A 26,380-nucleotide genomic window follows, 5' to 3' on the forward strand; every position below is an offset into this window, starting at 1 on the left:
ATACTGAAATATTCTTGCATCCATAAGTAATAAACCCCATTTAGTCACAAGCCATAAATATTAAACACAGTAGATAGGACTTCGAATCAATTCTTCAGCAAGATTGCACACTTCTGGTCTCATTTCAGTCTTTTTGCCTTTTGAGTTCTTCCCTGTTGAACTTTTTTCATTTTCAATCCATTCCTCGGAGAACACTGAAGAAATATTTATTGGAAACAATTCCTATCAACTCACCATGTTTTCTAGTAGAACCTCTAGTTTGTTTCTTAAAACTTTTTCTTCAACACTCTTTTGATACTTTTGAGTCTCATTAAGTAACCACTTGACATCCCTTATTTGCAGTTTCTCTAAAGATTTTTCTGTTTCTTTGTCTTTAACAACATTTGGTTTTACACAGTATATTATTTCCCACTCATGCTTCTTGCTTCATATTAAGCTGTTTTATTTTTTCCCAGTCTCACTTGCTTTTCCTTCTCTTTTTCCAGGTCTGTAATCAGAATTTTGGGTCTTCTTTTAGGATCTCTAAATTGAATTTTAGTCCTGCTATCTGCCTAGCCAATATTAGTCCCAGCACTTGACTTAACAGAAGATTCAATTTCTCCCCACTAGTGTCAGCTTCTATTGCTTCACCATCAGAATTCTTCCTGGTCTGCATTTCAATAATTTATAGTCTGTTCCCTTTCCTGTTATTTTCTTTATACTGATATTATATATTTCTTGCTTTATTTCTTGATTGTCAAGCTAACTTCACTAATTTTAATAATTTGTTTTTTGAAATTCTTATGGTTGTCTATAAACTTAACCTTAAATATCTTTTAGAGGCATTCCACAATTTTAAATAAATAATATTTTAATTTTTGAATTTTTATTTCCATTGTGATTTTTTAAATCCAATAGTAGTTTAGTGGTATAAATTTAAATGCTCATTTTGTTTTCTTTTAAAGTATTTGCTTTGTGATTTTTCCAGCTTTACAATTTTAAATAAAATTTTAAGATACTTAAAGTGTACACATGATGATTTGATATATATACACACTGTGAAAGGACTCCTCCTACTGAGCTAGTAATACATTCATCACTTCACATACTTACCTTTGTGTGTGTGTGTGAGAGAGAGAACTAAATTACACTCTTAGCAAATTTCTATTATACAATATAATGTTATCAACTACAGTCTCCACTCTATATATTGGGTCCTACGGCCTTATTCGTCTTACAATGCAAGGTTTGTACCTTTTTATTATTAATAACTGTCCCCTATCCCCCTACCACCCACTTTGTGATTTAAGCACATGTTATAAAGCATGTATATTATTGCTACTTTGAAATTTTCTCTGCTGTTTTTTGTGCATGTGATGATTATGTATTAAATTGTTGTAGATTCTCCATATTTTCATATAAAAATGGTCATTCTATATTTATTGTGTATAAGATTGCACACAGATTTGTCCAATCAAGGTAAGTCCAAGATCAGAATTCCTGCTTTGGTATTAGACTGACTCACCACTTTCTGTACCATTTTTGGTCCATTTAGATATTTATTTTTATTTGTGGCTTATTATGCTTTTGCTTTTTCATTTTATATTTTATGTATCTCTTTAATTTATTGGAACAGAGTATTTTAAAGCATGGACTTACTTATGATGCATTTCTTATGAAGAGCTAATACATTAAAGTGGAATATATATTTGATTTTTGTTAGTTGTTTACATTACAGGCATAATATACAAGTCAGGAGGCTTCAAACTATTTCTCACGTTGCACAGGAAATTTTCCGTCATCCATTTTATTACTTCATTTTGTAACTTACTTAAACATTTGGTGTATTCTTGAGTGTGCATAAAACATAAAATAAACTACTGAACAAAGGGCTAAGATATTTAACAATAGTTTAAATTTTCAGGTTACCTAAATTTCCATAATTTTATGTTAACACAACTTAAAATACTCTTTAGACAATCTTTACTTCTTCAAATATTCCCAAATAAAACAGCACCCCACCAGATGACATATACATTAAATTTATGAGTAGATGAGATATTTATAATCTAAGGATATCCAAAAACAGAATCAGTCACATAAATATTTGTAGGCCTAGTCAAACTCTATCATTGTCAAATAAGAGCACGGTAAAGAATTACTCGGCCAGAAGCAAACAAGAAAACGTTAGAAGCCAAATCTCCTTGTTTCTGATGCAATGCTCTTTCCACAACTCTGTCCCAACCAACTACATTATGATTAATTACCATCTCCTTTTCAATGAAAGAACAATTATAAATATACTTGGATAGAAACACTTAATAATGATTTCCCAGGATCTGTAAATATAAACACAAAGACAAACACAAAGATGGGAAATAGAGACTTTTCAGCAGTAAAGAGTGAAAGTGAGTAAGTAAACACAGAAATTATTTTTATCTAGATAAATTTACTACAAAAGATTTACCTGAGAAAATGTTTCCTTTTTGTCTTCAAGTAAAGACTGGGGTACTGACAAAAAATCCTTTTTCTCACAGCTCTCCTGACTGATGAGCGTGTCTGCATAGTTGGGCTGCGGGAAGATCACGTGACTCCCCCGAGAGTCCGCGGTGAGCGAGACCTCGTGCGAATAGGTCTGCAGGAAAGCCCCCACCCTGTCCACGCCCACAAAGTGAGAGGTGGGCAAGCCTGCCAATACACTTGCTGAGGTCTGCGCACGCAGTCTGTGCCAGCTTCGCAATCTGAGTACCAGCAACGTGATGATAAAGGCGAGGAAGACGCAGGAGACCGCGGCCACAGCCACCACCAAGTGTAGCGTGAAGCTGGAGTTGTCCCAGTGGGAGGAACTTTCAATGCTGTCCAAGTCGGCCAGCACTTCTGGAATACTGTCAGCAACAGCCACGGTGAATGTGATGGTGGCCGACAGAGGGGGCTGGCCGTGATCCTGGACCGCCACCACCAGGCTCTGCTTGAGTGCGTCTCTGTCTAGCAGCGCCCGCACTGTGCGCACCTCGCCCGTGTGCAGCCCCACTGTGAAGAGTCCTGGCTCGCTGGCCTTGAGTAGGCGGTAAGATAGCCAGGAGTTCTGGCCACTGTCTCTGTCCACTGCCACCACCTTGGTAACCAGGTAGCCTGGTTCTGCAGAGCGGGGTGCCAGCTCCACACCGGTGGAACCATCCGTGGGGAGTGCAGGATACAGGATTTCAGGTGTGTTGTCGTTCTGGTCCAGCACAAATATGCTCACAGACACGTTGCTGCTGAGTGGTGGATCCCCGCTGTCACGAGCCATCAACCTCAACTGCAGGTCCTGGAACTGCTCATAGTCAAAGGATCGCAAGGCATATAGGACTCCAGTGTCTGAGTTGATGGAGACATAGGAGGATAGAGGCACTCCTTGGATGGTGTCCTCCACCAGGGAATAAGTGACCTGTGCATTCTCATTACTGTCCGCATCATGGGCTGTCACGCAGAAAATGGAGGCACCTCTGGGGTTGTTTTCTAGAATGTAGGTGGAGTAGAAGTCCTGGGGGAAGACAGGGGGGTTGTCGTTGATATCTGTCACTTGCAGTGAAATGTGTGTTTCAGTAGATAGAGTCGGAGTTCCCTGATCTATGGCTGTTACTGTAATGTTGTACTGGGAGGTAAGTTCTCGATCCATTGTTTTGTCTGTCACCAAACGGTAATAATTATCATCTAACTTTTCTAATTTAAAGGGTAGATTTCCAGAAATGGAACATGAAGTGTGACCATTGTCTCCGGAGTCCTGGTCATGCACACTGATAAGAGCAATTATGGCCCCAGGAGGAAAGTTTTCTGGGACTGAAGTGGTGACAGAGGTGATGGTTACCTCTGGCGCATTATCATTTATGTCCAGAACTTTGACCAGCACCTTAGCTCTGGCCATGAGGCCTGCACCATCCTGAGCTTGAATTTCCATTGGATAAATTGTGTATTCTTCAAAATCCAGAGGTTCTTGACTTGATATTTCTCCTGTGTAAGAATCCAAATGAAATATTTGTGCCATTTTGTGGTCTATATTATGAAATGAATATGTTACTTCCCCATTGGCACCTTCATCTGGGTCCGTGGCTTTTACCATGAGCAGTTGAGTGCCCAGAGGCACATTCTCGGGTACACTCGTGTGGTACACTGCTTGTGTAAATGCTGGAGGGTTGTCATTTGCATCCACCACCTGAACTCGAATTCGGAGGGTTCCTGAACGGGCTGGGTTGCCCCCATCCAAAGCAGTGAGGAGGAAGTGATGGACAGCTTCTTCTTCCCTGTCTAGGGGACTCTGTAGCACCATCTCCGGCTGTTGGGACCCATCAGATCCCTGTTGAGCATCCAGGGAGAAATGAGGGTTGGAGCTGAGCTGATAGCTCTGGAGCGAATTCATACCCACATCAAGGTCTTGCCCAGAAGGCAGGGGGATCCTGGTACCTGGAGCAGTTATTTCATTCATTTTAAATTCCACTTCTTCTAACTGGAATTCGGGAGTGTTGTCATTAATATCAATTATTTCCACTTCAACAGGGAAAAGCTTCATCTTATCCTCTACTAAGACGTTAAAACTCACCAGACAACGTGCGCTCTGAGCGCAGAGCTCTTCCCGGTCTATCCTGCCTGCGGTGACCAAGCTGCCGCTTCGCGGGTTCAGAGAAAAGAGCTGCTTCCTACCTCTGGAGACGATTCGGACTCCGCGTTCCATCAGCTCCTGGGGTTGTAGCCCCAGATCCTTGGCGATGTTGCCCACAATGAAACCTTTGTCTGTCTCTTCTGACACCGAGTAGCGGATCTTCCCAGCCTGGGCTTCCAACAACAGCCCCAGAAAAAGGAACAGTAGGACCAGCCTGCGGCAGCCGAGCGCCTTCACGCGAATCGCCATTGCTCTCTTGCTTCGTATTCTCTCAGTCCGGCACCAAGAGTATTGTTTCCCTGCTGTCTGAGTCTAAATTAACAGAATTTTCAGGAAAATTCAGAGCAGAGAGTGGTCCAGAAGTATGAGCAGGGCAGCCTCAGAGAGACTTTTCAATCCGGCAGTGATGGTGGTTCTAAGAAGTCCCCCTCCTGCCTTGGGTGTCTGTCTGCTGCCTTCATCTTCCAGACTGGTGAACAGCGGCACCCAGAGTCCTAACCAGTTACTGCACTCCTAGATAATACATGAACTTTTCTCATTCAGCTGAACTACTTCTCCTTAAGTATTAGTTTACTGTCAGGAAACTCGCTAAACATAATACATTAACACTATGAAAAGGAGAAACGACTATGTTCATTAATTAATTAATCACATCTACTTATTGCTAAATTGTAACATACAGTAGAATCCAAACTGTTGGATATTCAGTAGTATTCCCAAACTACCTGGGAATTCCCAAGCATTCCCTGTTTGCTATTCAGGAAATAACACAAAGGAGACTAATCATCCCTCCACCTCTGGAGTGTATGTTGACCGCCTGGTCATTTCACAGGCCATAGAGAAGAGTAACTGCCCTTTGACTAGAGGAGGAAAAAAAACTAAAAGGAAAAATAAATTTTCAGAGTGCAAGCAAGACTTTAATATATTGGACTGTCCTATTTCCTATATGTTGTGCTCTGAATATTTAGCAGAAATCTTGGGCGTTTTGAAGGACATATTTTTTTACTCCATCCTATTTTTCTTTTACTGTCCGTGGTCCGTTCCGTCGCTCAGTCATGTCCGACTCTTTGCGACCCCGTGGACTGTAGCCTACTAGGCTTCTCTGTCCATGGGATTCTCCAGGCAAGAATACTGGAGTGGGTTACCGTTTCCTTCGCCAGGGGATCTTCCCGACCCAGGGATCGAACCCGGGTCTCCCGCATTGGAGGCAGACGCTTCAACCTCTGAACCACCAGGGAAGCCCCTCTTTTACTGTAGTATCTATGTATTATGTGGATTTAAAAAGACCTTTAATATGGACTTTAAAAAGACCTTCAACTCAGCTGAAAGTAATATATTTTGAATAAAATAACACTGGTCTTGGACTTCCCTGGCAGTCCAGTGATTAAGACTGTGCTTCCCCTGCAAGGGGCATGGATTCTCTCCCTGGTCCAGGCACTAAGAGTTATGGCCAGAAAACCAAACCAAACAAAACCAAAAACACTGGGTTCTTGACTTTTCAATGGAAAATTGTCACATGAATATCTAATTTAGACTTTAAGAGACACGAGAGGCAGTGATATTATTTTTCAAAACTGAAAATAAAAATGCCACATCTTTATTTTTAGTCTATATTAGAATAACATGTATTTTCCTATATCCACACTTAATACATTCTCCAAAAGAAATTGGTTTTCTAAAATAGCAAGATTTTAAAACTATACTGCCCTCCTTCTTTTACTCATTGCAAAATTAGTAAATGGTTACTAACTAAAATGTCTCAGACTTAGTGTCATTTATTTAAACTTACACAAAAGTTAGGAAAGAATGACCTCTGCATTCTAGAGGGTGACATTTTTCAGGAACAAATTGGGCCAGATATTGGCAGCCAACCAATGGACACCATGACTGAGAAGGTTCTGGAAAATGATGAAAGAAAGGAAACAAAGGCCAGAATAGTTCTTGGGAGAGAGAATCTATGTTCTTATATAACCAAATCTACAATTTTCCACTTCTCAAAGACAAGTATAATGGAGCCCAAGAGCAAAACTTAAAGATGCCTTGAACTTCCTTCAATATTTTGAAGAAAAAACTCTTCAGCAGGAAACAACTTCTCAGACCATACATTAATAGGCACAAAATTTTGCCCAAAGGAATTTTCTGGCTAATGAAACAAATCAAAATATACATAGAAACTAACAAGTGAATTTGTAGAGCTCCCCTCAACCCTAAAGACAACAAAAGTAAGCAGAACTGCTTACAGCAGGATATTTATGAAGTAAAAGTGTTAAAATTCACACATAGACATTTGAATCCAATGTAATATTTAAGGCTTCACTGATGGTACTACAGAAACTATCCAGTTAAAAGGTTTCCGAGTTAATTTGAAGAAATTAAGATTGCAAGATCTGAAGCCAAGCCATATATTGACAGTAGGAATAGGGAAAATCTCTCCTGCTAAAGTGGGAGCAACTCCAAATCCAGGCTTGGACAGGCTGAAAGCAGGGCTGGAAGAGCAGTGCAAGCACTGGGCTATGGCCAGAGTCACTGGAGGACGAAGAGCATGGAGATCAAGGACAAAAGGCCATAACCAGGTAAAACTGCAACTTTGGTAGGAGGTGCCAGGTGGTCACGGAAGTCTGTCCACAGCTCCTGCAAAGACCAGTGGCAGTGTGACGAATATTGTCATTGAGCACAGTGACCAGCAAGTCCCCAAGAGCAACATCCCTGTCATGCATAGTGCCCCAGTGGGCATCTCACTCTTGGGCATCCTCAGGTTGAAGAGTCGGATCAGGTGGTCTGAAGCACCTGACAGGACAGTCAGGTGTTGTGCCCCAGTCAGTGTCCATCCTGGCGACCAGGTAGGCGGGCTGCACAGTACTCCAGGTGCAACTTATGGCCTAGCGAGCGTTCTCTAAGTTTTGGCAGTGGCAATCCACTATTACAGGCTGACTCAGGATGTCACTGAGCCCTGGTTGAGGGGCATAGCGCCAGATCAAAGGCAGGCTGCAGTGAACACCATTGTGCTCTACACTAACGGACGTGTCAGACAACAGCACCAGGAAACTGGTCAGGAAAAACAGGATGCACTTAGGGCACCAAATTCGAGTTGGAAGCACTAAAGTGTGCAATGGATGGGGCACTGAGTGAGTGCTCTCAGTCTCCTGGACCATACAGTAGACCTGTTGGAAAACTAAAGCGTTTTTGCTGATGTGGGTTATATTCAGGCTGATGCTTGTGTGGGAGGAGAGGGACAGCTTGTCCTTGTCAGTTACCTCATAATTCCAAGTCAGCCCCCAGTTTAGAACTTCATCTGCCAGTGGTTTACAAAGAATTACTAATTCTTACTGGTGAATTGTTTGGCTCTCTGTTTATTACTCTCTGTAATATTTTTCACTGCTGTCTTCAAGCAAGTCTCTGAGTCCTGTTGTTTTGATTACACCAACTATAGTTCTTATCTCTAATAGGACTAAACATCCAGCTAAAAGTCACCTGCACTGCATTATAGTTCTCAACTCCATTTCAACCAGGATTGTGAAAAAGGCCCTTAACTGTCCCCAGTCTTCTCTTCTATGCTGTGATGTAACTGTCCCTCTTCAAAGTCAAAGACAGTGCCGTCATTATGGAATATATTCTGTAAGCCTGATGAGACTGTGAAAAGTGCAGGAGAACTCTACCTAAAGGGTGTCATCTAGGTCCACAGGGATCACCTGAAGAATGCAGACAAGGAGGTTCTCTGGCAGACAGACAACTGTACTCTTGTAGCTCAGTATGGGAGGACTGGCTTTGGCATCCAAGACCTGCATCTTCCCCTGAATCTTCTCTTAACCATTAAGTGAAGACAGCTCTGCTACACTGATCCAGATTTTCCCAATAAATAACCAGAGAATTTACTGCCCCAGTGTTCTCTTTTACTTTTGGCAGTTTCTCTTTTACTTTTCAGCTGTCTAACTGAAACTAATCTGATAAACTTGTAGAGAATTACTTGCGGCATCCATATCTACTGCAGTTTGGAAGTAAACTTTGCTCCTATTAAGATATTTTCCAGAATTTTCAAAACAAAATGACTGTGTTCAAAGCCATATGTAATTTATATCTAGGGTAAGTTGTTGTTGGTTAGTTGCTAAGTCGAGTCCTACTTTTTTGCAACCCCATGGACTATTGCCCACCAGGCTCCTCTGTCCATAGTATTTCCCAGGCAAGAATACTGGAGTGTGTTGCCATTTCCTTCTCCAGGGGATCTCTTCAACCCAGGGATGGAACCTGCGCCTCCTGCATTGGCAAGCAGATTGTTTACCATTGAGCCACCAGGGAAGCCCTACTTTATAGAAATAGTTTACATAAAATATATAAATGCATAAAATATAAATATAAAATATTTATATAAATACTATAAAAGTATTTCCAGTGACGGTTTCAGAATTCAAGGGTCCTAGAGTCTCCCTTTGGCCTATTGGCTACATCTATCCTGTCATTCTTTTGCTCCTCCCTGCTCCTTGCTCAGCACTCACCCATGGTTCTGGTCACCGAGAAGTAGATCTTTGGCGCGAATCCCCACTTTTAAATCCTTGGCTACGCCGTAAGGAATCTCACAGTGCCTCTTCTGCGCAGTTCACTAAGTTGAACAAAGACATCGGGAAAGGAAAGAGCGCTTCCTTCGCTCCCGCGTCTTCCCTGTAGGGAGACTTCCATCTCTTCTTGATGCTGCTTTGTAGGTCTGAATACACCTCACTACAGCTGCTCCTCGGATTACCAAATTGCGCTGGAAAGAAAAGGCAGCGGCTGTTTCTCACCTTCTAGACCCAGATATCTGGAGCAGATTGAGGGAGAGATGGTGTGCAGAGTCAGCTCCTGGTGCCTTTCTCAAAAGTCTGCGGACACTGCTGCGTCAGAATCGCTGCTGCTGCTGCTGCTAAGTCACTTCAGTCGTGTCCGACTCTTTGTGACCCCATAGATGGAAGCCCACCAGGCTCCCCCATCCCTGGGATTCTCCAGGCAAGAACACCGGAGTGGGTTGCCATTTCCTTCTCCAATACGTGAAAGTGCCTTTGTTTCACTCCAGCCACGGATTGGCCGACAGCGGCACCCAGAGGTCCAGTAGGATATCTACCGCTTGTTATTTCTGAAAGTCTTCCTTTATTTCCGGGATTTATTTTAAAATACCAGTTAGTTCAGTATAAAGGCTACAAGTCACAATTTCTTTTTGACAAAATATTAATAAAATGGTCTTTCAACAAAATTTAAAGCAAATGTTTAAATTTATTAAAATTCACATCAGCTTAAAATTCTTACACAATTTCCCTCGACATTTTCTTTTGAAGAATACTACTCAAGTTCCTTTTCCTTGAACATTTTTTACTCAAATTATCCATTGTAAAAACAGTTTTACATTAGAAAAGGAAATTCTCACTGTATATTCTATAATATAAAATAAATCACTACTATAAAAAGTAGAAAATACCGACAAAAAATTTATCAGTAATTGCATTATTCAATTACGATTTTACATAAAACATAAAATTTACCAACATAACCATTTTAAGTGTACAATTTAGTAATATTAAGTATATTCATAGTGTCATGCAACTATCACAATTATCCATCTCCGGAATTCTTTTTTATATCATAAAACTGAAACTGTCTACCCATTAAATGGTAATTCCTCATTCTCCTTTCTCCAGCCCCTGGCAAGCAACATTCTACTTGCTGTCTCTATGATTTTGACAAAAAATTTATCAGTAATTGCATTATTCAATTACGATTTTACATAAAACATAAAATTTACCAACATAACCATTTTAAGTGTACAATTTAGTAATATTAAGTATATTCATAGTGTCATGCAACTATCACAATTATCCATCTCCGGAATTCTTTTTTATATCATAAAACTGAAACTGTCTACCCATTAAATGGTAATTCCTCATTCTCCTTTCTCCAGCCCCTGGCAAGCAACATTCTACTTGCTGTCTCTATGATTTTGACTATTCTAAATAACTCATATAAGTGGAGTCATACAGTATTTGTCTTTTTTTTTACTTGCTTATTTTACATAGCATAATATCCTCAAAGTTCATCTGTGTTGCAGTATTTATCATGTCAGAATTTCCTTCCTTTTTAAAAGGAGTATGAGGTTCCTAAAAAAATTAAAAACAGAACTACCACATGATGCAGCAATTCCATTTCTGGGTATTTTTCTGAAAATAACAATAATAACAACAACAACAACAATAATTTGGAAAGAGTAAGCACCACTATGTTCACTGCAGCACTATTCACAACAGCCAAGATATGGAAGCAACCTAAGTGTCCAACAATAAATGAATGGATACATAAGATGTGGTGTACATATATGTACATATTGCATATGTACACTGCCATAAATAAGAACAAAATCTTGGGCTTCCCTGGTGGTCCAGTGGTTAAGAATTGTCCTGCAATGCAAGGGACACCGTTCCATCTCTGGTCCCAGAAGATTCCCACATGCTCTGCAGCAACTAAGCCCATGTGCCACAACTACTGAAGCCCTTGAACATGCTCCATAATAAGAGAAGCCAGGGAAATGAGAAGCCCGTGCACCACAACAAAGTTTTGCTCCCAAAACTAGAGAAAGCCCAAGTGCAGCAATGAAGAGTCACCATTCAGTTCAGTTCAGTTCAGTCACTCAGTTGTGTCCGACTCTTTGTGACCCCATGAATTACAGCACGCCAGGCCTCCCTGTCCATCACCAACTCCTGGAGTTCACTCAAACCCACCTCCATCGAGTTGGTGATGCCATCCAGCCATCTCATCCTCTGTTGTCCCCTTCTCCTCCTGCCCCCAGTCCCTCCCAGCATCAGAGTCTTTTCCAGTGAGTCAAGAGTCACCATAGCCAAAAAATAAAATAGATAAATAAATGTTTTTAAAAAATCTAGCCATTTGCTACAACATGGATGGACATAGAGGATATAATGCTAAGTGAAGTAAGTCAAACAGAAAAAGACCAATCCCATATGATTTCACTTATATGTGGAACCGAAAAAAGAAAAACATAAAACAAACAGATGCATAGATACAAAGAACAATCAGGTGGCTGTCACAAGGGTGTGGGGATGAGTGAAATGGGTGAAGAATATTAAGAGGTACAAACTTCCAGTTACAAAATAAATGAGTCACAAGGATGAAATCGATAGCATGGGGAATACAGTATAGTCAATAAAATCATAATAACTTTGTATGGTAACAGATGGCAACTAGACTTACAGTGGTGGTGATTATTTTGTAATGTACAGAAATACTGAATGACTATGTTGTACACCTGGAACTAATATAGTGTTGTAGGTCAATTATATTTCAATTAAAAAAATAATTTCCTTCCTTTTTGGAGTTGAATAATATTCCATTGTATGTACACATACCACATTTTGCTTATGCATTCACTGGTTGATAAATACCTTGGGTGTATCTAACTTAGCTATTGTGAATAATGCAACTATGAACAAGGGTGATAAAGATCTCTTACAGACCCTGCTTTCAAATATTTAGGGCATATACACAGAAGTGGAATTGATGGATCATATAGTAATTCTATTTTTAATTTTTTGAGGAACCACTGACAGTTTTTCACAGTGGCTATACTATTTTACATAATTCCCACTAACAGTACACAAGGGTTGCCTGATTCTACATCCTCAACAATATTATTTTCTGTTCTTTTTATAGCAGTCATCCTAGTGGGTATGAGGTAGTACCTCACTGTTGTTTTCATTTGCATTTCCCTAATAATTAGTAACGTTAAGCATCTTTTAATGTGCTTATTGGCCATTGTGTCCTTTTTGGAATTTTATATATATATGTTTGTATATATATATATATACACACTATTATAATGCTCCTAATAATCCGCTCTCTCATGGATACTACTGATTACCTCTATACGCTGAATATTTATGTTCCCCTGAAAAAAAATTCATTTGTGTCAGTGTGATGGTACTGAGAGGTAGGGCTTTGGGGAGGTGATTAGGTCATGAGAGTGCAGTCCTCATAAATGGCATTAGTGCCTCTGTGAAATAGGCCACAGAGAGCTCCCCCATCCCTTTCACCATGTGAGGTTACAGCAAAAAAAGACTACCACCTATGAACCAGGAAGCCTGCCCTCATCGGACACCAAAGCTGCCATTGCCTTTTTCAGACTTCTCAGCCTTCAGATCTGAGAAATAAATTTCCATTGATTATAAGCCGCTCAAGTTATAGTATTTTGATACAGCAGCCCAAATAGATTATCACAGTTGCCCATGACCTTTCCTCTCTACTAACACTTCCTTTTTAGAGGGCCACCCTCTGTGTACTTAAGGGGCAGCTGAACCTATTCACAGTGATAGTATGTTCTGATAGATCTAAGCCAATGCTGGTGATCTCATTCCTCTTGCCAGTGTTTAGTTAGGAATATGGCTTAAAGCAATTAATAATTAAAAAATGGTCCTAGTGTGGGACTTCCCTGGTGGTCTAGTGGTTAAGAATCCACCTTGCAACGCAGGGCACATGGGTTCAATCCCTGGTCTGGGAAAGTAAGACCCTAAAGGATGCAACGAAGATCCTGAGTGTGGCGACTAAGACCCAACACAGCCAAGAAAATAGATGTTTTTTTAAAAACCATGAGTTGAAAAATAACAAGCTTGGGGCAAGGTTTCTCAACCGTGGTACTACTGCAATATTTTGAGTTAGATAATTTTGTTGCAGGGAGGATGTTTTATGCCTCCTAGGATATTTAGCAGCACCCATGAGATGCCAGTAGATCCCACAGGTGCAACAATTAAAATGTCTCCAGACATCAATGAATGTCTCTTCCTCCCCACCATTTTGAAAAGACAGGCTTAGGGTATTCCTCCAGTGACTATTATTGAGCCAGAGATAGGCATATGGTCTAAGCTGGTCCAATCAAACTGAAACACAGATTTTGGTTGGAAAGAATCACTCTCTGAACTTACCATGGACAAGGAAGGAAGTTCCTCAGTTACTGCCGGCAGGTTTCTTATGACTACAGACTTTGGAAGTTTACAAGGAGGTGAGGGTAAGGCTGAAAAAATAAGAAAATATAAATAAATGTTCATTCTCCAAAATTAGCAACAGTTAAACAATTCACGCCAGACCATGATTCTATCCTGCGTAGAGGCAGCCATACTTCTAGAACTACAGTGTCTGATACTGTAACCACCCACCCACATGTGGCCATTGGGCAAGTGGCTAGTCCAAACTAAAATGTGTTTTCAGTGTAAAATACACACCTGATTTTGAAGCGTCAGTAAAAAATAAGATTGTAAAATATATCATTAATAATTTTACACTGATTATGTGTTTAACAATTTTTTGATAATTAGGTTAAATAAAATGCTATTGAAATTAATGTACTTTTTTTTGGCATTTTAATGTGGCTGCTAGGTAATTTAACATACATATGTAGCTTTCACCTGTGGCTCACATTGTATTTCTCTTGGACAGAGTTACTCTAGACTACCTGGTTTTTGAGATAACACATTTTCTTATTGTTTAAACCAGTGTAGGTTGACCTTTTTTCCTATATAAAGCTTCCTGTTTGATACAAGAGGCTGCTACATTATCGTTAACCTGCTTTTTACTGATTATATACTGCTGGAACAGTATATAAGGTATATTTTGGGGCATTTGCTATTTCCTCACTCCTATAATTTTCAGTTTCCAAAACATAAACAAGGCTTCTCCCAACACCCACATAACCTCCATAGTATAAGGAACTTGAAAGTTTATTAAAAGGAATTTTCAAACATACAGCACTAGCCTGATTATGATACTCCTTTATCACAGGTAGGAAGTGCTTTGAGGCTTGTTACCACAGTGGGCAATTTATTGCTTCACCAAAATATTTGGTTCACCAGTATCACAGATATTCTATGGAACAACCACAGGAGTGTAATTCTTTTATCAACTCAATGGTTTCTATATGTCAAATGGATTTGATGAAAAAAAAACTGAATTTATCAACAGGTAATGGGATATTGCAGTGCCCTTAGCTCTAGGATCAGTGTAATTACCCCTTATAAACAGCATTCAGAAAATGTATTAAACTCAAAAGCAGAAAATATGTTTCACAATTGAAGGAGGTAGATAGTTTTGGGGTAACTTCAGTTGATTCTTTAATTATCTCTGACAACCTTCTATTTCAAGGTTTACTAACTGAAATAGATCATAATCTTGGAAAATCTAAATTCCCCAGAATTTATCTCAAATTATTTTCTGTGACAGAGATATTTGAGCATCATAAAACTCACAGGCAACTGAAATGGAAAGAAATATTTGGATTATTTCATGTATAAGCATGGCCGGCCTCAGATTTTATAGGATTAAATAAAGCATTATGCAGAGGCTAGCATGTTAAACTTATACCCATGAGTCAACTAAAATTGGGTACAATTAAGGGACTGATTGCAGCCATGAAATTAAAAGATACTTACTCCTTGGAAGGAAAGTTATGACCAACCTAGATAGCATATTAAAAAGCAGAGACATTACTTTGCCAACCAAGGTCTGTCTAGTCAAGGCTATGGTTTTTCCAGCGTTCAATTATGGATGTGAGAGTTGGACTATAAAGAAAGCTGAGCGCTGAAGAATTGATGCTTTTGAACTGTGGTGTTGGAGAAGACTCTTGAGAGTCCCTTGGACTGCAAGGAGATCCAACCAGTCCATTCTAAAGGAGATCAATCCTGGGTGTTCATTGGAAGGACTGATGTTGAAGCTGAAACTCCAATACTTTGGCCACCTCATGCGACGAGTTGACTCACTGGAAAAGACTCTGATGCTGGGAAAGGTTGGGGGCGGGAGAAGGGGACGACAGAGAATGAGATGGCTGGATGGCATCACCTACTCAATGGACATGTGTTTGGGTGGACTCCAGGAGTTGGTGATGGACAGGGGGGTCTGGTGTGCTGCGGTTCATGGGGTCGCAAAGAGTCGGACAGGACTGAGCAACTTAACTGAACTGAACATTCTTCAACACATTACAGAACAAAGAACTAAAGCACAATTATGTGCAAGTGCATAGTTTCCCTTCAGACTTGGCCTGAAAAGCCAAACTGGGTCAAGTCATTTAAAATTCCACCCTATGATACACACTATCACAGTCTGCTGAAACCAAATGGACACATTCACACCGGCTGTTTGCAAACCTCCCGCCTCCTAACAATTAGTAGGACCCTTGACTGGAGAGGAAAAGTCTATCAAATGACTCTCTTTCATTTAAAGGCAATATAGAATGCATTTTCTCTCACAAATTATTAGAGGATTTAGATTATATTTATGTTCTTCGGATGGGTCAACTTTTTCATTCAGTTACCAAATATTTTTAACCTCCCACGTTTTGATATGAGGCACTGGGACCAGATGAGCACACGATCAGACTTCTAATTATCACGGACCTTCCAATCTCAGGTGAGGGAGACAATAAATACAAAAGAAATAAAGTGAATTTTCTATATGTTAATCACATTTTAAGCGAGTTCCCTTAAACTTCTGATGCAGGTGTTGATATTTTAGAGAACAGAATTGTAATTTTAATAATCGTTTTGCTCTACCAAATTTACCCTATTAATAAATGGAAATAAAGAGAAGTGAAAACTCTTAACACTGTTAGTCCGAAGTACTATAAATCCATGTTAAGAATACCTGACAACCTAAAGAGACAGGTAGAAAAGTTACCTGAACAGTAGAGGTGAATTTTTTAAAAATTCCAAACTAATTAAAAAATTACCGGCAGGAAATAATACTTCAATTAAAGGTTAATCAGACCATTCGTCTTTCAGACAATGGTCCTAAATGAACACAGGCCTCCCGAAGAACACTACATTCCCTGTTTACATTTATACCTACACCTAACACATTAAAAAAGAAATCACCCTTGTTGCTCAGGAAGTCTCCAAAACACAAACAGACCGTCAGTCACAGGCCCCCTAAGGACACTTTCATTATCAACAAACAGAATTACTTAGTGGGCAGCACATCCTCACGCCACTGATTCGGGTACTTTAAAATCCACAGGCATGGTTAATTATGAATTCTTTTATCGTATCCCGATTTAAGAATACAGTCTGGGAGACTCCGAGATGTTTCCAGAAACAAACTTTTTCCGCACGGACCCCCTATCTCCAACAATCACACGGAAGCCTAGGAATTAACCGGCCCCCGGCGAGCTAGTAATAGCTCTGGCTTAGCAGAGGCAGGCGAGACAATCTTTCTTAGAATTGCTTTCTTTACACACTTTAAAGGTAGTGGCTGTTTTTGAAACACAATCGCCACCCTCTCGTAAAACGAAAATCTCGCGAGACAACAAGTCACGCCGAACGGCGTAATCGCGCGTTACGCCTGCGCGCACTGAAACGTCCTGCACTTCCGCCCAAGGCGTGCTGTCACTCACAGATTCCTCCAGTCCTGAGGGGTGACGTAACGCTTTCTTTTCCGCTAGATCTGCAGCTCCGGATGGAGGCACGCCGAGCTGCGGAGTTGCAAAGTCTGGCGCTCGGAGCTCCGGCTTTCTGCGAGATTTTACGTTACCGGTTCCGAGTCATTTCACCGATAATCAATACCGGATCGCTTTGCCAAGTGCCGGGAAGAACAAAGCAATCAAGAAAGAGACGCTCGGCTCCCGGCGTTCTGAGTGACTTCTTCCGCTCGTTCCTGTCCGGAGAATCTGGACTTATAATCGTCACTGGATTGTAAGTACCCGAGGCGAAGAGAGCTCACTACGCCCCGCATTTTGAATATCTTTGTTCCGGGAGAGTTTGTGGTTTGGGCGTATCTGCTGAGCCTTACTTTCAGTGCCGAAAATCTTCGTAGGAGCTGCCATTTGCTTTCTCTGCATTGTTCTGCAGCGGCATCTAGAGGCTGAAACTTGGCGTTGCAGCTAATAAATTTAAATGGCCATAACAATAAGGCAATGCATCAGTAACAACTGGTGTTCAGTCACGGCGTTTTAAGAAAGACGTGGGGCTTAATTAAAAACAGATGCTTAGCTGCTGTTCTACCTAGAACTCTTTGTAATTAAGGATTCAAGTTTATAAAGAACTGGTCTTTCTGGTGAAGTACCTGGAACTTTTTAGTGCAACAAGTGGTTATTAGAGAAAAAGTGAACTACAAAGAAATAAAAATGAGTAAGAGCAAAGATGATGCTCCTCATGAACTAGAGAGCCAGTTTATCTTACGCCTACCCCCGGAGTATGCCTCTACTGTGAGGCGGGCGGTACAGTCTGGCCATGTCAACTTGAAGGACAGATTATCAATTGAGTTACACCCTGATGGGCGTCATGGAATTGTCAGAGTGGACCGAGTCCCTTTGGCCGCAAAATTGGTAGATCTACCGTGTGTTATGGAGAGTTTGAAAACCATTGATAAAAAAACCTTTTACAAGACAGCTGATGTCTGTCAGATGCTTGTCTCTACAGTTGATGGTGATCTCTATCCTCCTGTGGAGGAACCAGTTGCTACTACCGATCCCAAAGCAAGCAAAAAGAAGGATAAGGACAAAGAGAAAAAATTTGTATGGAATCATGGAATTACTCTGCCTCTGAAAAATGTGAGAAAGAGAAGATTCCGTAAGACAGCAAAGAAGAAGTATATTGAGTCTCCAGATGTGGAAAAAGAAGTAAAGAGGTTGCTGAGCACAGATGCTGAAGCTGTCAGTACCCGCTGGGAAATAATTGCTGAAGATGAGACAAAAGAAACAGAAAATCAAGGCCTTGATATCTCTTCCCCAGGAATGTCTGGCCACAGGCAGGGCCATGACTCCTTAGAACATGATGAACTTCGGGAGATATTCAATGACCTCAGCAGCAGCAGTGAAGATGAAGATGAGACACAACATCAAGATGAAGAAGATATAAACATCATAGATACTGAAGAAGATCTGGAAAGGCAGCTACAGGACAAACTAAATGAATCAGATGAACAGCACCAAGAAAACGAGGGAACCAATCAGCTGGTTATGGGAATTCAGAAACAGATTGATAACATGAAAGGGAAGCTCCAAGAGACCCAGGACAGAGCAAAGCGACAGGAGGATCTCATCATGAAAGTGGAAAACCTGGCTCTCAAGAACAGATTTCAGGCTGTGCTGGATGAACTGAAACAAAAGGAAGACCGGGAAAAGGAGCAGCTCAGCTCTTTGCAGGAAGAGCTAGAATCACTCCTAGAGAAGTGAGGAGTGGTTTCGTACTTAATTTCATTACTGTGAGAGGTCAGCATTGAAAGAGAAAATTTTTTGTTTTCATTGCTTGTAAAACTTTGCAGTAGTTCACAGTTTCCTCCACTGTCTTCTATTGGATTTGTCTTGTAGACAAATGTGAATTTCTATCTCATTTGTCTTTTGGAACCACTTTGCTAGCTGTTTATCCCATAGGAAGTAGGAATGTATAGACAGATAAATGTAGAGAAGTTGTAGGATTAGTGGAGTGAAAAGTTCAACTTAGTTATTAATCACAGCTTCATTGCAGGACTTTGTGACTGTTTCTCCGTTTAGAAGCTTCCACTGCTACTCTGTGATAACATTTGAGGTAAATCAGTAGAGTCTAGTCTGGAGGCAGTAAAGTTTGTTTGCATATATTCGTAACGTTCAACAATAAATAAAAGCAAGTTAAATCTCACTTTATAATGTGTCTTGCTCTTTTAGGGGTAGTGGATATTATCCTCTTCTGAAGTGGTTTCTTGGTGGGATTTAATAGATTGACCAATTGGATTCTGTTTTGTAGGAAAAGAAGCAATTATGTTCGATTTTGAGAAAAGAACACAGCAAGTGCAAAGAAATCGGGCAGTATCACCTTTACATTATGTTTCCAATCCACCTGCTCCATTTGGAGGTTAGGAAATAAAGAGCCTTCCTAAACTATCCGAATATTTTTTCCAGCCTAATCTATTCTCCCACTGTTTTCAATCCTGAGCTTATTTACATTTCTTTTTTCAAGGAGTTTAATTACTCCTCTTGTCTATAATAGTCTGCGGGGATAAGTACCTTTATGCACCTGTCTTACCAGTCTAAATTACCTGTTGCTCATATCCTTACTAAGCTGTTAACTCACTGAGATTAGGCATTTTGTCTTGTTAGTCACTGTAAAGAAGAGTAAAGCAGTTAAAATCACAAGGTCAGGTGATGTAGTGCCTGAGTTGAGTGATCTTGGGCAAGTAAATTAATCTGTTTGCTTCAATTTCCTCATCTCTAAAGTGGAGGTGATAATATCATCTACATTGGGATCCTTGATTTTGGCTATTGAGTTAATACATATAAAGGATTTGAGAACAATTCCTGGAATAGAAGCAAATTATTGCCTATTTTCTAGGCAGGGATTATAAACGTAACAGGGATTACAAACTTGAATGAAAGAGTGATCAAAATGGTAGAAAAGTGTATGAAGAAACTTTTAAATGTTGACTGATTTCAAATTAAAGAATCATTCTAAATCAAAGCTTAAACTATAGCAGAAACAAAGTTTGTTTCCAGTATATACATCTGCAGCATAAGCATACTGAGTTTACTGTAGCTTTTTGTTTGATTTATTTATGGTTTTGCATAAATATAAAGCCTCCATAATGAAGAGTAATTGTCTGTTACATAAACTTCAAATGAGAACAACTTTAGATCCATTTCACTTCATGTAAACCCAGAGTTTCCAAAAAAGACTCTCTATTTTCACAGCTCCCTTGTCTGATGAGTGTGATATATAGTTGGGCTACAGTTTTCAATATTTCTCTGAGTTTGTGAACAGAAATTGAATTTTTTAAAAAAGTTTAAAATACAGATAGACTCACTGAAAATTTTAAGCAATGCAGAAATTTTACAAATTCTTAATTTTACTCACTACCCTATTTCTGGTCACTTAGGTTGTTCTGTTTTAAATTTGCTATTACACAGAATGCTGCAATAAGCATATCACTGTGACCTCCATTTTTCATTGTATTTCTAGATTAGGTACATGGGGTCTTTATGTTCAGTTCTAAATGTCATAAAGCCTAGACATTTTGAATTTATAGATCAAATGTTTGAGATGAAAAATTGAGACAAATTGTGACAAGTCAAGTCTCTGAAGGACTGTGTCTTGAACTCTGCTTTTTATCTTTTAGTATCTAGTAAGAATTCTGTGTAAAAACAGACTAGGAAAACTGCGCACCACACAGGAAGTATAAATGTTGGCCTTTCTGTATTACAGATATGCCCAGCTCTTTCACACTATAGAGCTTTACTTTTATTACACTTAAACATTTCCCTTTTTCTGCAACAGTCTAGATAATCTCATGGCTAGCTTTTTGTTACTCAGCCCTCAGCTCAGACTTTACTTTCTCTGGTAAACCTATCTGGCTACTCAATCAGATATCTAGGGAATATGTGATGTGGGAATGCATCTTCTTAACAGTGATGGTCTTCACTGAAAATCTGGAAATTTCATTGCCATTATTTTCCTTGTATGCTTGGGAGTATGTGTGCTTAAATTTAAAACAGAAGCATCATAATTTTGATTAAGTTAGAATCAGGAAAAAAATGGTTTCAGATGGTTAAGACTGCCTTTTGTCTTGGGCAGTGTTACAGTATATTCTGTAAACAGTATATACAGTATAGCTCCAAGTCCAGCTGTTTAGTATATTTTATGGAACTTGAGCTCTGGCTGTAATATTTATGGAACTTGAGCTCTGGCTGTAATATTTGTACAACTATGTCTGACTGTTCAATGAAGTTACAGACCATTTTTCGATTAATGCCTGCATGATCCCTGGCACTGATTACTAATTTGGTTTTTCCAAAACATGACACATATGTGAACTTAATGCAGAAGCAGTTAATGATTTACTGCAGTAACCTCCATCTCTTGTGTTTGTAAAAACTCAGTATGTGCTTTAAAAATAAAATTTTAAAATATTTAAAAATAAAAAAATAAACTGTCGGGAGCCGGCATGAGAGACCCTGCACATGACAAGGTCTTGGCTTGAGGAGCTGGCACACAGGGCCATCCAGACCTCCGGGGATTTCTCGGGGCCACCCCATCATATACTCCCGGGCCTCTGTCTTTTCTTCTGATGCTTGGTAGTCCTCTGTGCTTTCTAAGAATTCTTCTGATTCCTGCTCAAATATCCCCCTTGAAGCCTTTGCATGGCAGCAGTACAGTCCCTGAGGGTGTATGGGCCCTATAAACAGGCCAGGAATGAAAAAAATATTTTTACACAGAACATCCTACCCCTTCTGGCCCTGTTGGGGTTATAAATGTCAATTTAGAATTTGGAATGCTCACGACTGCACAAAGCGCCCCTGGCATAAAACAGTCTGCTAACAATAGGCCTAAACACTCCAGAAGCAAAATAGATATAGAACCTTTCATGAGTTTAGAAGGGACCCTTAGGGTGAGATCTAGAGGGAGCTCTTTAGACTCTTGGCCCTCGAGGTCACATACCAGTGCTTGCTGATATGTCTCCCTGCCCCCTGTCTATGGTGTGCCTGGGAGTACACTAGAAGTAAACATAGAGATAAAAGTTGATTACAAAATGAATAAGCATATAGTATTAGTGTAGAAAATTGTCTCTGCAGCTTTATGGGGGTAGAGCCCAAAAACGGATACCATGCTACCTAGGGAGTCACAAAGTCTGCCTAGAACTGAGGCTCCCAAGATAAGGCTTGTTAATAGTTTTTACAGTTGACTAACTGATACACAAATAAAGCCATTTTTTCATGCCTTGTGGCCTTGATGTCTTAAGAATCCATTGTTTAAGAGTTATGCATGAAGGTACTGACTGTTCTGGAAGATGGTTTATGACTGCATTCCTGGCACAATTTTATCAAGACAATCCCTCCTCCCTTTTTAGTATTGTTGGTCTTAGGATATATAAGCACTGATGTAGAAAAATAAAGCAGTCTTGATTCTGCACTCAACCAAGACTCGACTCGCTTTCTTTTCTTTGCCGATGCTGCTCATCCTGAGGGTATCCCTGGACTTTGCTGAGACTGGACCCCGGCAATAAACAATGAATCATATGTCATTAATGGACAGTGTTAAAAGCCAAAACATTTTTTAAAAACTCAAATATGATAGGATTAAAATTTTTTTTTTCTAGTTTAAAAGGGTACATTGTTCTTGTGAATCTCTTTTCTGTCCCAGAAAGCCTGCTGATAGAGCATAGTAGCCCCTAAGGGGAAGAATAGGAGGTGAGACAGCAGGGGATGAAAGATGTCAATCTGTTTTGATAAGGCCAAAGTAGATGAAGAAATGATTAATTCAGAGGTGGCAGAAAGTTTCATGCTAAATATCTACAAGGAGGTAGACCAAGGAGAAACAAACCCACCTGACATAGAAACTGTGAGGCTGGCCGTTTGTGCAGGCCGTTTGCAAGGAAAAGGGAAGGTGTGCGGCTGGAAACAGGATTCATTAAAGTCCAAGTTCAGGAACTTCCCTGGCAGTCCAGTGATTAGGATTCCAGCTTCCACTGCGGAGGGCACAGATTAGATCCCTGGTGGGGGAACTAAGATCCCACAGGCCTGGCAATGCAGCCAAACAATAAAAGTCTGTTCAGAGCGGTTGGATGTCCAGGAAACCCTATCTCACTCGAGGAAGCCAGATGACTTCCTTACCCATCCCACAGAAGGAAAGTTTATTTTGTGGGTAAACTAGAAAAGGTCCGGATGAAGGCTGGGTTCTATAGCATTTAAACAAGGGAATTGTGTGAAAGCCTTTTCTGATTGCAGAATGTCAACCCTCTTCTCCCATTTGGTCTCCTTACATCAGTACTCAAGGCATACACTGCCCCCTCCCCCATCCCCAAGCACGGACAAACAGACATATTGGAAGATTATTCTCCGAAGAAACCATGTGGTACCGGGGAAAAGAAATCCAGGTATACTTTGGCACTCTAAAGAAAAGACCAGGTCACTATTTTCTACAGCAATGAAGTCTACCTGATGACAAACACTTACCTATCCATCATCTGCTTTTAGGTGCCTCACTTTAAAATATTAGCTGATAGCCAAAGGATCAAAGAAAGCTTTCAAAATCATTTAAGCATACTTTCTGCCTTCTCCCCATTTTGTTTTTAACCCCCAAAGTAAAATACCGCTTAGGGCTTAGAACGTAAACTTTAAGAGCATTGGTTCCAACGCTGGGATTATAAGCATCTGGGAGGAAAAAGTGTCCTGGCAGCCGTACCCTCACTGATGGCCCAAACCACATCTTGCCTACTAGGTCTGTGGTCAATTACACCCAGAACTTCTGTTGCACAAAGCTGCATGGCTCAACGACAGCCCGGAAGCACCAGAACCACACAGCTCTTTCCTATCAACTTTCTTAGCTATATATAAATATCTCTTTTCCAAGCCGATTGCACAAGACCGTGCCCTACCTCTAGAAATAAGGGCTCTGCGTCCACTAGCGCGCAGGGATCCAGGCCCAGAGCCTCGGCGATGTTGTCACGAAATAAGGCTTCTGCCCGCCTCAGGCCTCCCTTCCGGTCGGTCCCCAGGCGAGCGAAGCGCCACACCTGGAGAGAGGCGAGGCTGTCGGCACCTTTGCTGAGCCGCCGTTCCTCTCCCTAGGCGATTAAGGGTTTTCTGATCTGTAGGATACACGGACAGTCAGGTAACAACCCCCCGCCCCCCCCAACCCATGTTTGTTTGTTTTCTCTGTTATAAACCTTTGTCTCTGAAGATTGACCCTTTGACTCCAGGCGCGATCTGGGAGCACCTCCCATTTTGTTTGGCAGAGTAGAAAATGCGGGAGGCGAGGGGAGGCGGGTCTAGCGGTATGGGAAGGCATTTCTTCCTTTGCTGCAGCAGCGCCTAGGGTTTCTGCCCCTAATCTCAGGAATTTATCGAATAGCTTTCAACTGCTGTATTGTAATTCCTTTGAAGTGTTTTATCTAGTCCGTCCTCGAGGCCGCGGGCGCTGGGACGGCCTGGCTGAGTGGAGCTAACCGGCTGCGGGGCTAGCAGACCGCCGCGTCGGGGTCCGGCGGTCGCCCGGTGCGAGGAGAGGCGCGCGCTGGGCCACCGCCGGGGGTTAGCGCTGGGCCACGGTGCGCGGGGAGGGCGGCCCGAGGCCTAATCTGGGGTTAAGCCGCTACTCCCGCCGGGGAGAGACAGCCAAGAGTAGGGGGTGGGACACAGGACTTCCGTCTTAAACTCCAGAGAGTGGCCTTCCGCGGAGACCGGCGGGTGGGCGAAAATGAAGTCCAGTCCTGCTATCCAGGCGGCCATCGACCTCACCGCGGGGGCCCTGGGGGGCACAGCGTGCGTCCTGACCGGACAGCCCTTCGACACTATGAAGGTGAAGATGCAGACATTCCCCGGCCTGTACAAGGGCCTCACTGACTGTGCCCTGAAGACGTACTCCCAGGTGGGCTTGCGGGGCTTCTACACTGGGACCGGCCCCGCGCTGATGGCCTACGTCGCCGAGAACTCGGTCCTCTTCATGTGCTACGGCTTCTGCCAACAGTTCGTTAGGAAAGTGGCTGGATTGGACGAGCAGGCGAAGCTGAATGATCTGCAAACTGCGGCCGCAGGTTCCATAGCCTCAGCGTTTGCCGCGCTGGCTCTGTGCCCCACGGAGCTCGTGAAGTGCCGGCTGCAGACCATGCACGAACTGGAGATGTCAGGGAGGATAGCAAAAAGCCATGATACAGTTTGGTCCGTCGTGAAGAGTATCCTTAGAAAGGATGGCCCCTGGGGCTTCTACCACGGACTCACGAGTACTCTGTTTCAAGTAGTACCAGGCTATTTCTTCTTCTTCGGTGGCTATGAACTGAGCCGGTCGTTTTTTGCCTCGGGGGAGTCAAAAGATGAACTAGGCCCTGTCCCCTTGATGTTAAGTGGTGGAATTGCTGGCATTTGCCTTTGGTTTGTCATATACCCCGTGGATTGTATCAAATCCAGAATTCAGGTTCTTTCCATGTTTGGAAAACAGACAGGATTCATCAGAACTTTTTTAAGTGTTGTGAGAACCGAAGGAATAGCAGCTTTATATTCTGGTCTGAAAGCTACTCTGATTCGAGCGTTTCCTGCCAATGCAGCACTATTTTTGGCTTATGAATACAGCAGGAAAATTATGATGAGTCAGTTTGAAGCATACTGAAGTATCTTGGTGAGTCTGGATCCAAGTACAAGCCTTTGGGGACTGTAACTCAGTTTCATGAAGCTCTAGACCAATGTGGTATTATTTTTGACTTCCTGGGAGCTTTGTTTTTGTCTTCCTTCTTATACTCTTAAACTTTATGGAAGAAACTTCATTTTATATCATATAATTTCAGCCCATAATTGTATTCAAATAGAAAAGTTGCTGCTGTTATGTTTGGTGAGATTCACAGAGTGAGTAGGTGGCCCTAGGTACCTAGTCTGAAAAGCTAAATATAGTGGGGGGAAAAGAATTATAGTTGAGTTTTTGTATAAATCTGCATATGTACCTGCGGTTTGGTTGGTTATGTGTTGTGTGAATTAAATACAGCTTGGTTCCTGTGTTTAATCTTATGTCACAAGAAAAAACTGAGTTAAGCATGTTTCTGAAGGTGCTTATAAATGATTGCTTAATCCACTCAAGATGTAGGGTCTCTGGAAAACTCTGCTTAAAATGTGCAGTGTTCTAGCCAATTAAAGTTTTTAAAAAGTTTTTGTGTGGTGCTTGAAAACCAAAATATCCATCTACAATTTTTTGCATCTACAATGATTTATTTTTTACTGAGGTAACTGATTTATAGCGTTATATTTCTATTTCTATGTACCCTATAACGTGCTCACTACCAAAAATTTATTTTTTCTTTCACTACCAT

General features: G+C 41.1%; 3 protein-coding genes across 4 annotated transcripts; 2 read left to right on the forward strand and 1 right to left on the reverse strand.

Annotated features, from left to right (window-relative positions):
- Positions 1-1,366: 1,366 nt before the first annotated feature.
- Positions 1,367-9,701, reverse strand: LOC129558480 (protocadherin gamma-A1-like). 2 transcript variants are annotated; one of them, XM_088838608.1, is made up of 3 exons: positions 9,388-9,701; positions 9,106-9,209; positions 1,367-7,246 (listed from the first exon to the last, which is right to left on the reverse strand). In XM_088838608.1, the coding sequence occupies exon 3, from the start codon at positions 4,862-4,864 to the stop codon at positions 2,432-2,434; it is 2,433 nt and encodes an 810-aa protein (XP_088694734.1). In that variant the 5' UTR covers positions 4,865-7,246; positions 9,106-9,209; positions 9,388-9,701; the 3' UTR covers positions 1,367-2,431. The 2 variants fall into 2 exon arrangements, with proteins under 2 accessions (XP_088694734.1, XP_088694733.1); XM_088838607.1 differs by having other exon boundaries at positions 9,106-9,701.
- Positions 9,702-17,022: 7,321 nt separating this feature from the next.
- On the forward strand, positions 17,023-19,236 carry TAF7 (TATA-box binding protein associated factor 7). Its single transcript, XM_055430651.2, has one exon. The coding sequence runs from the start codon at positions 17,745-17,747 to the stop codon at positions 18,792-18,794; it is 1,050 nt and encodes a 349-aa protein (XP_055286626.1). The 5' UTR covers positions 17,023-17,744; the 3' UTR covers positions 18,795-19,236.
- A 5,547-nt stretch (positions 19,237-24,783) lies between these two features.
- LOC129559463 (mitochondrial ornithine transporter 2) lies at positions 24,784-25,689 on the forward strand. Its single transcript, XM_055431231.1, has one exon. The coding sequence runs from the start codon at positions 24,784-24,786 to the stop codon at positions 25,687-25,689; it is 906 nt and encodes a 301-aa protein (XP_055287206.1).
- The last annotated feature ends 691 nt before the right edge of the window (positions 25,690-26,380 follow it).

This window comes from Moschus berezovskii, chromosome 8 (genome assembly GCF_049115385.1).
Source record: "Moschus berezovskii isolate FMDL1 chromosome 8, NW_MosBer_1.0, whole genome shotgun sequence".
Taxonomy (NCBI): domain Eukaryota; kingdom Metazoa; phylum Chordata; class Mammalia; order Artiodactyla; family Moschidae; genus Moschus; species Moschus berezovskii.

Bases quoted from the DNA above. Each gene is read 5' to 3' on its own strand.
- LOC129558480 (XM_088838608.1), bottom strand. From the start codon at position 4,864: ATGGCGATTCGCGTGAAGGCGCTCGGCTGCCGCAGGCTGGTCCTACTG.
- TAF7 (XM_055430651.2), top strand. From the start codon at position 17,745: ATGAGTAAGAGCAAAGATGATGCTCCTCATGAACTAGAGAGCCAGTTT.
- LOC129559463 (XM_055431231.1), top strand. From the start codon at position 24,784: ATGAAGTCCAGTCCTGCTATCCAGGCGGCCATCGACCTCACCGCGGGG.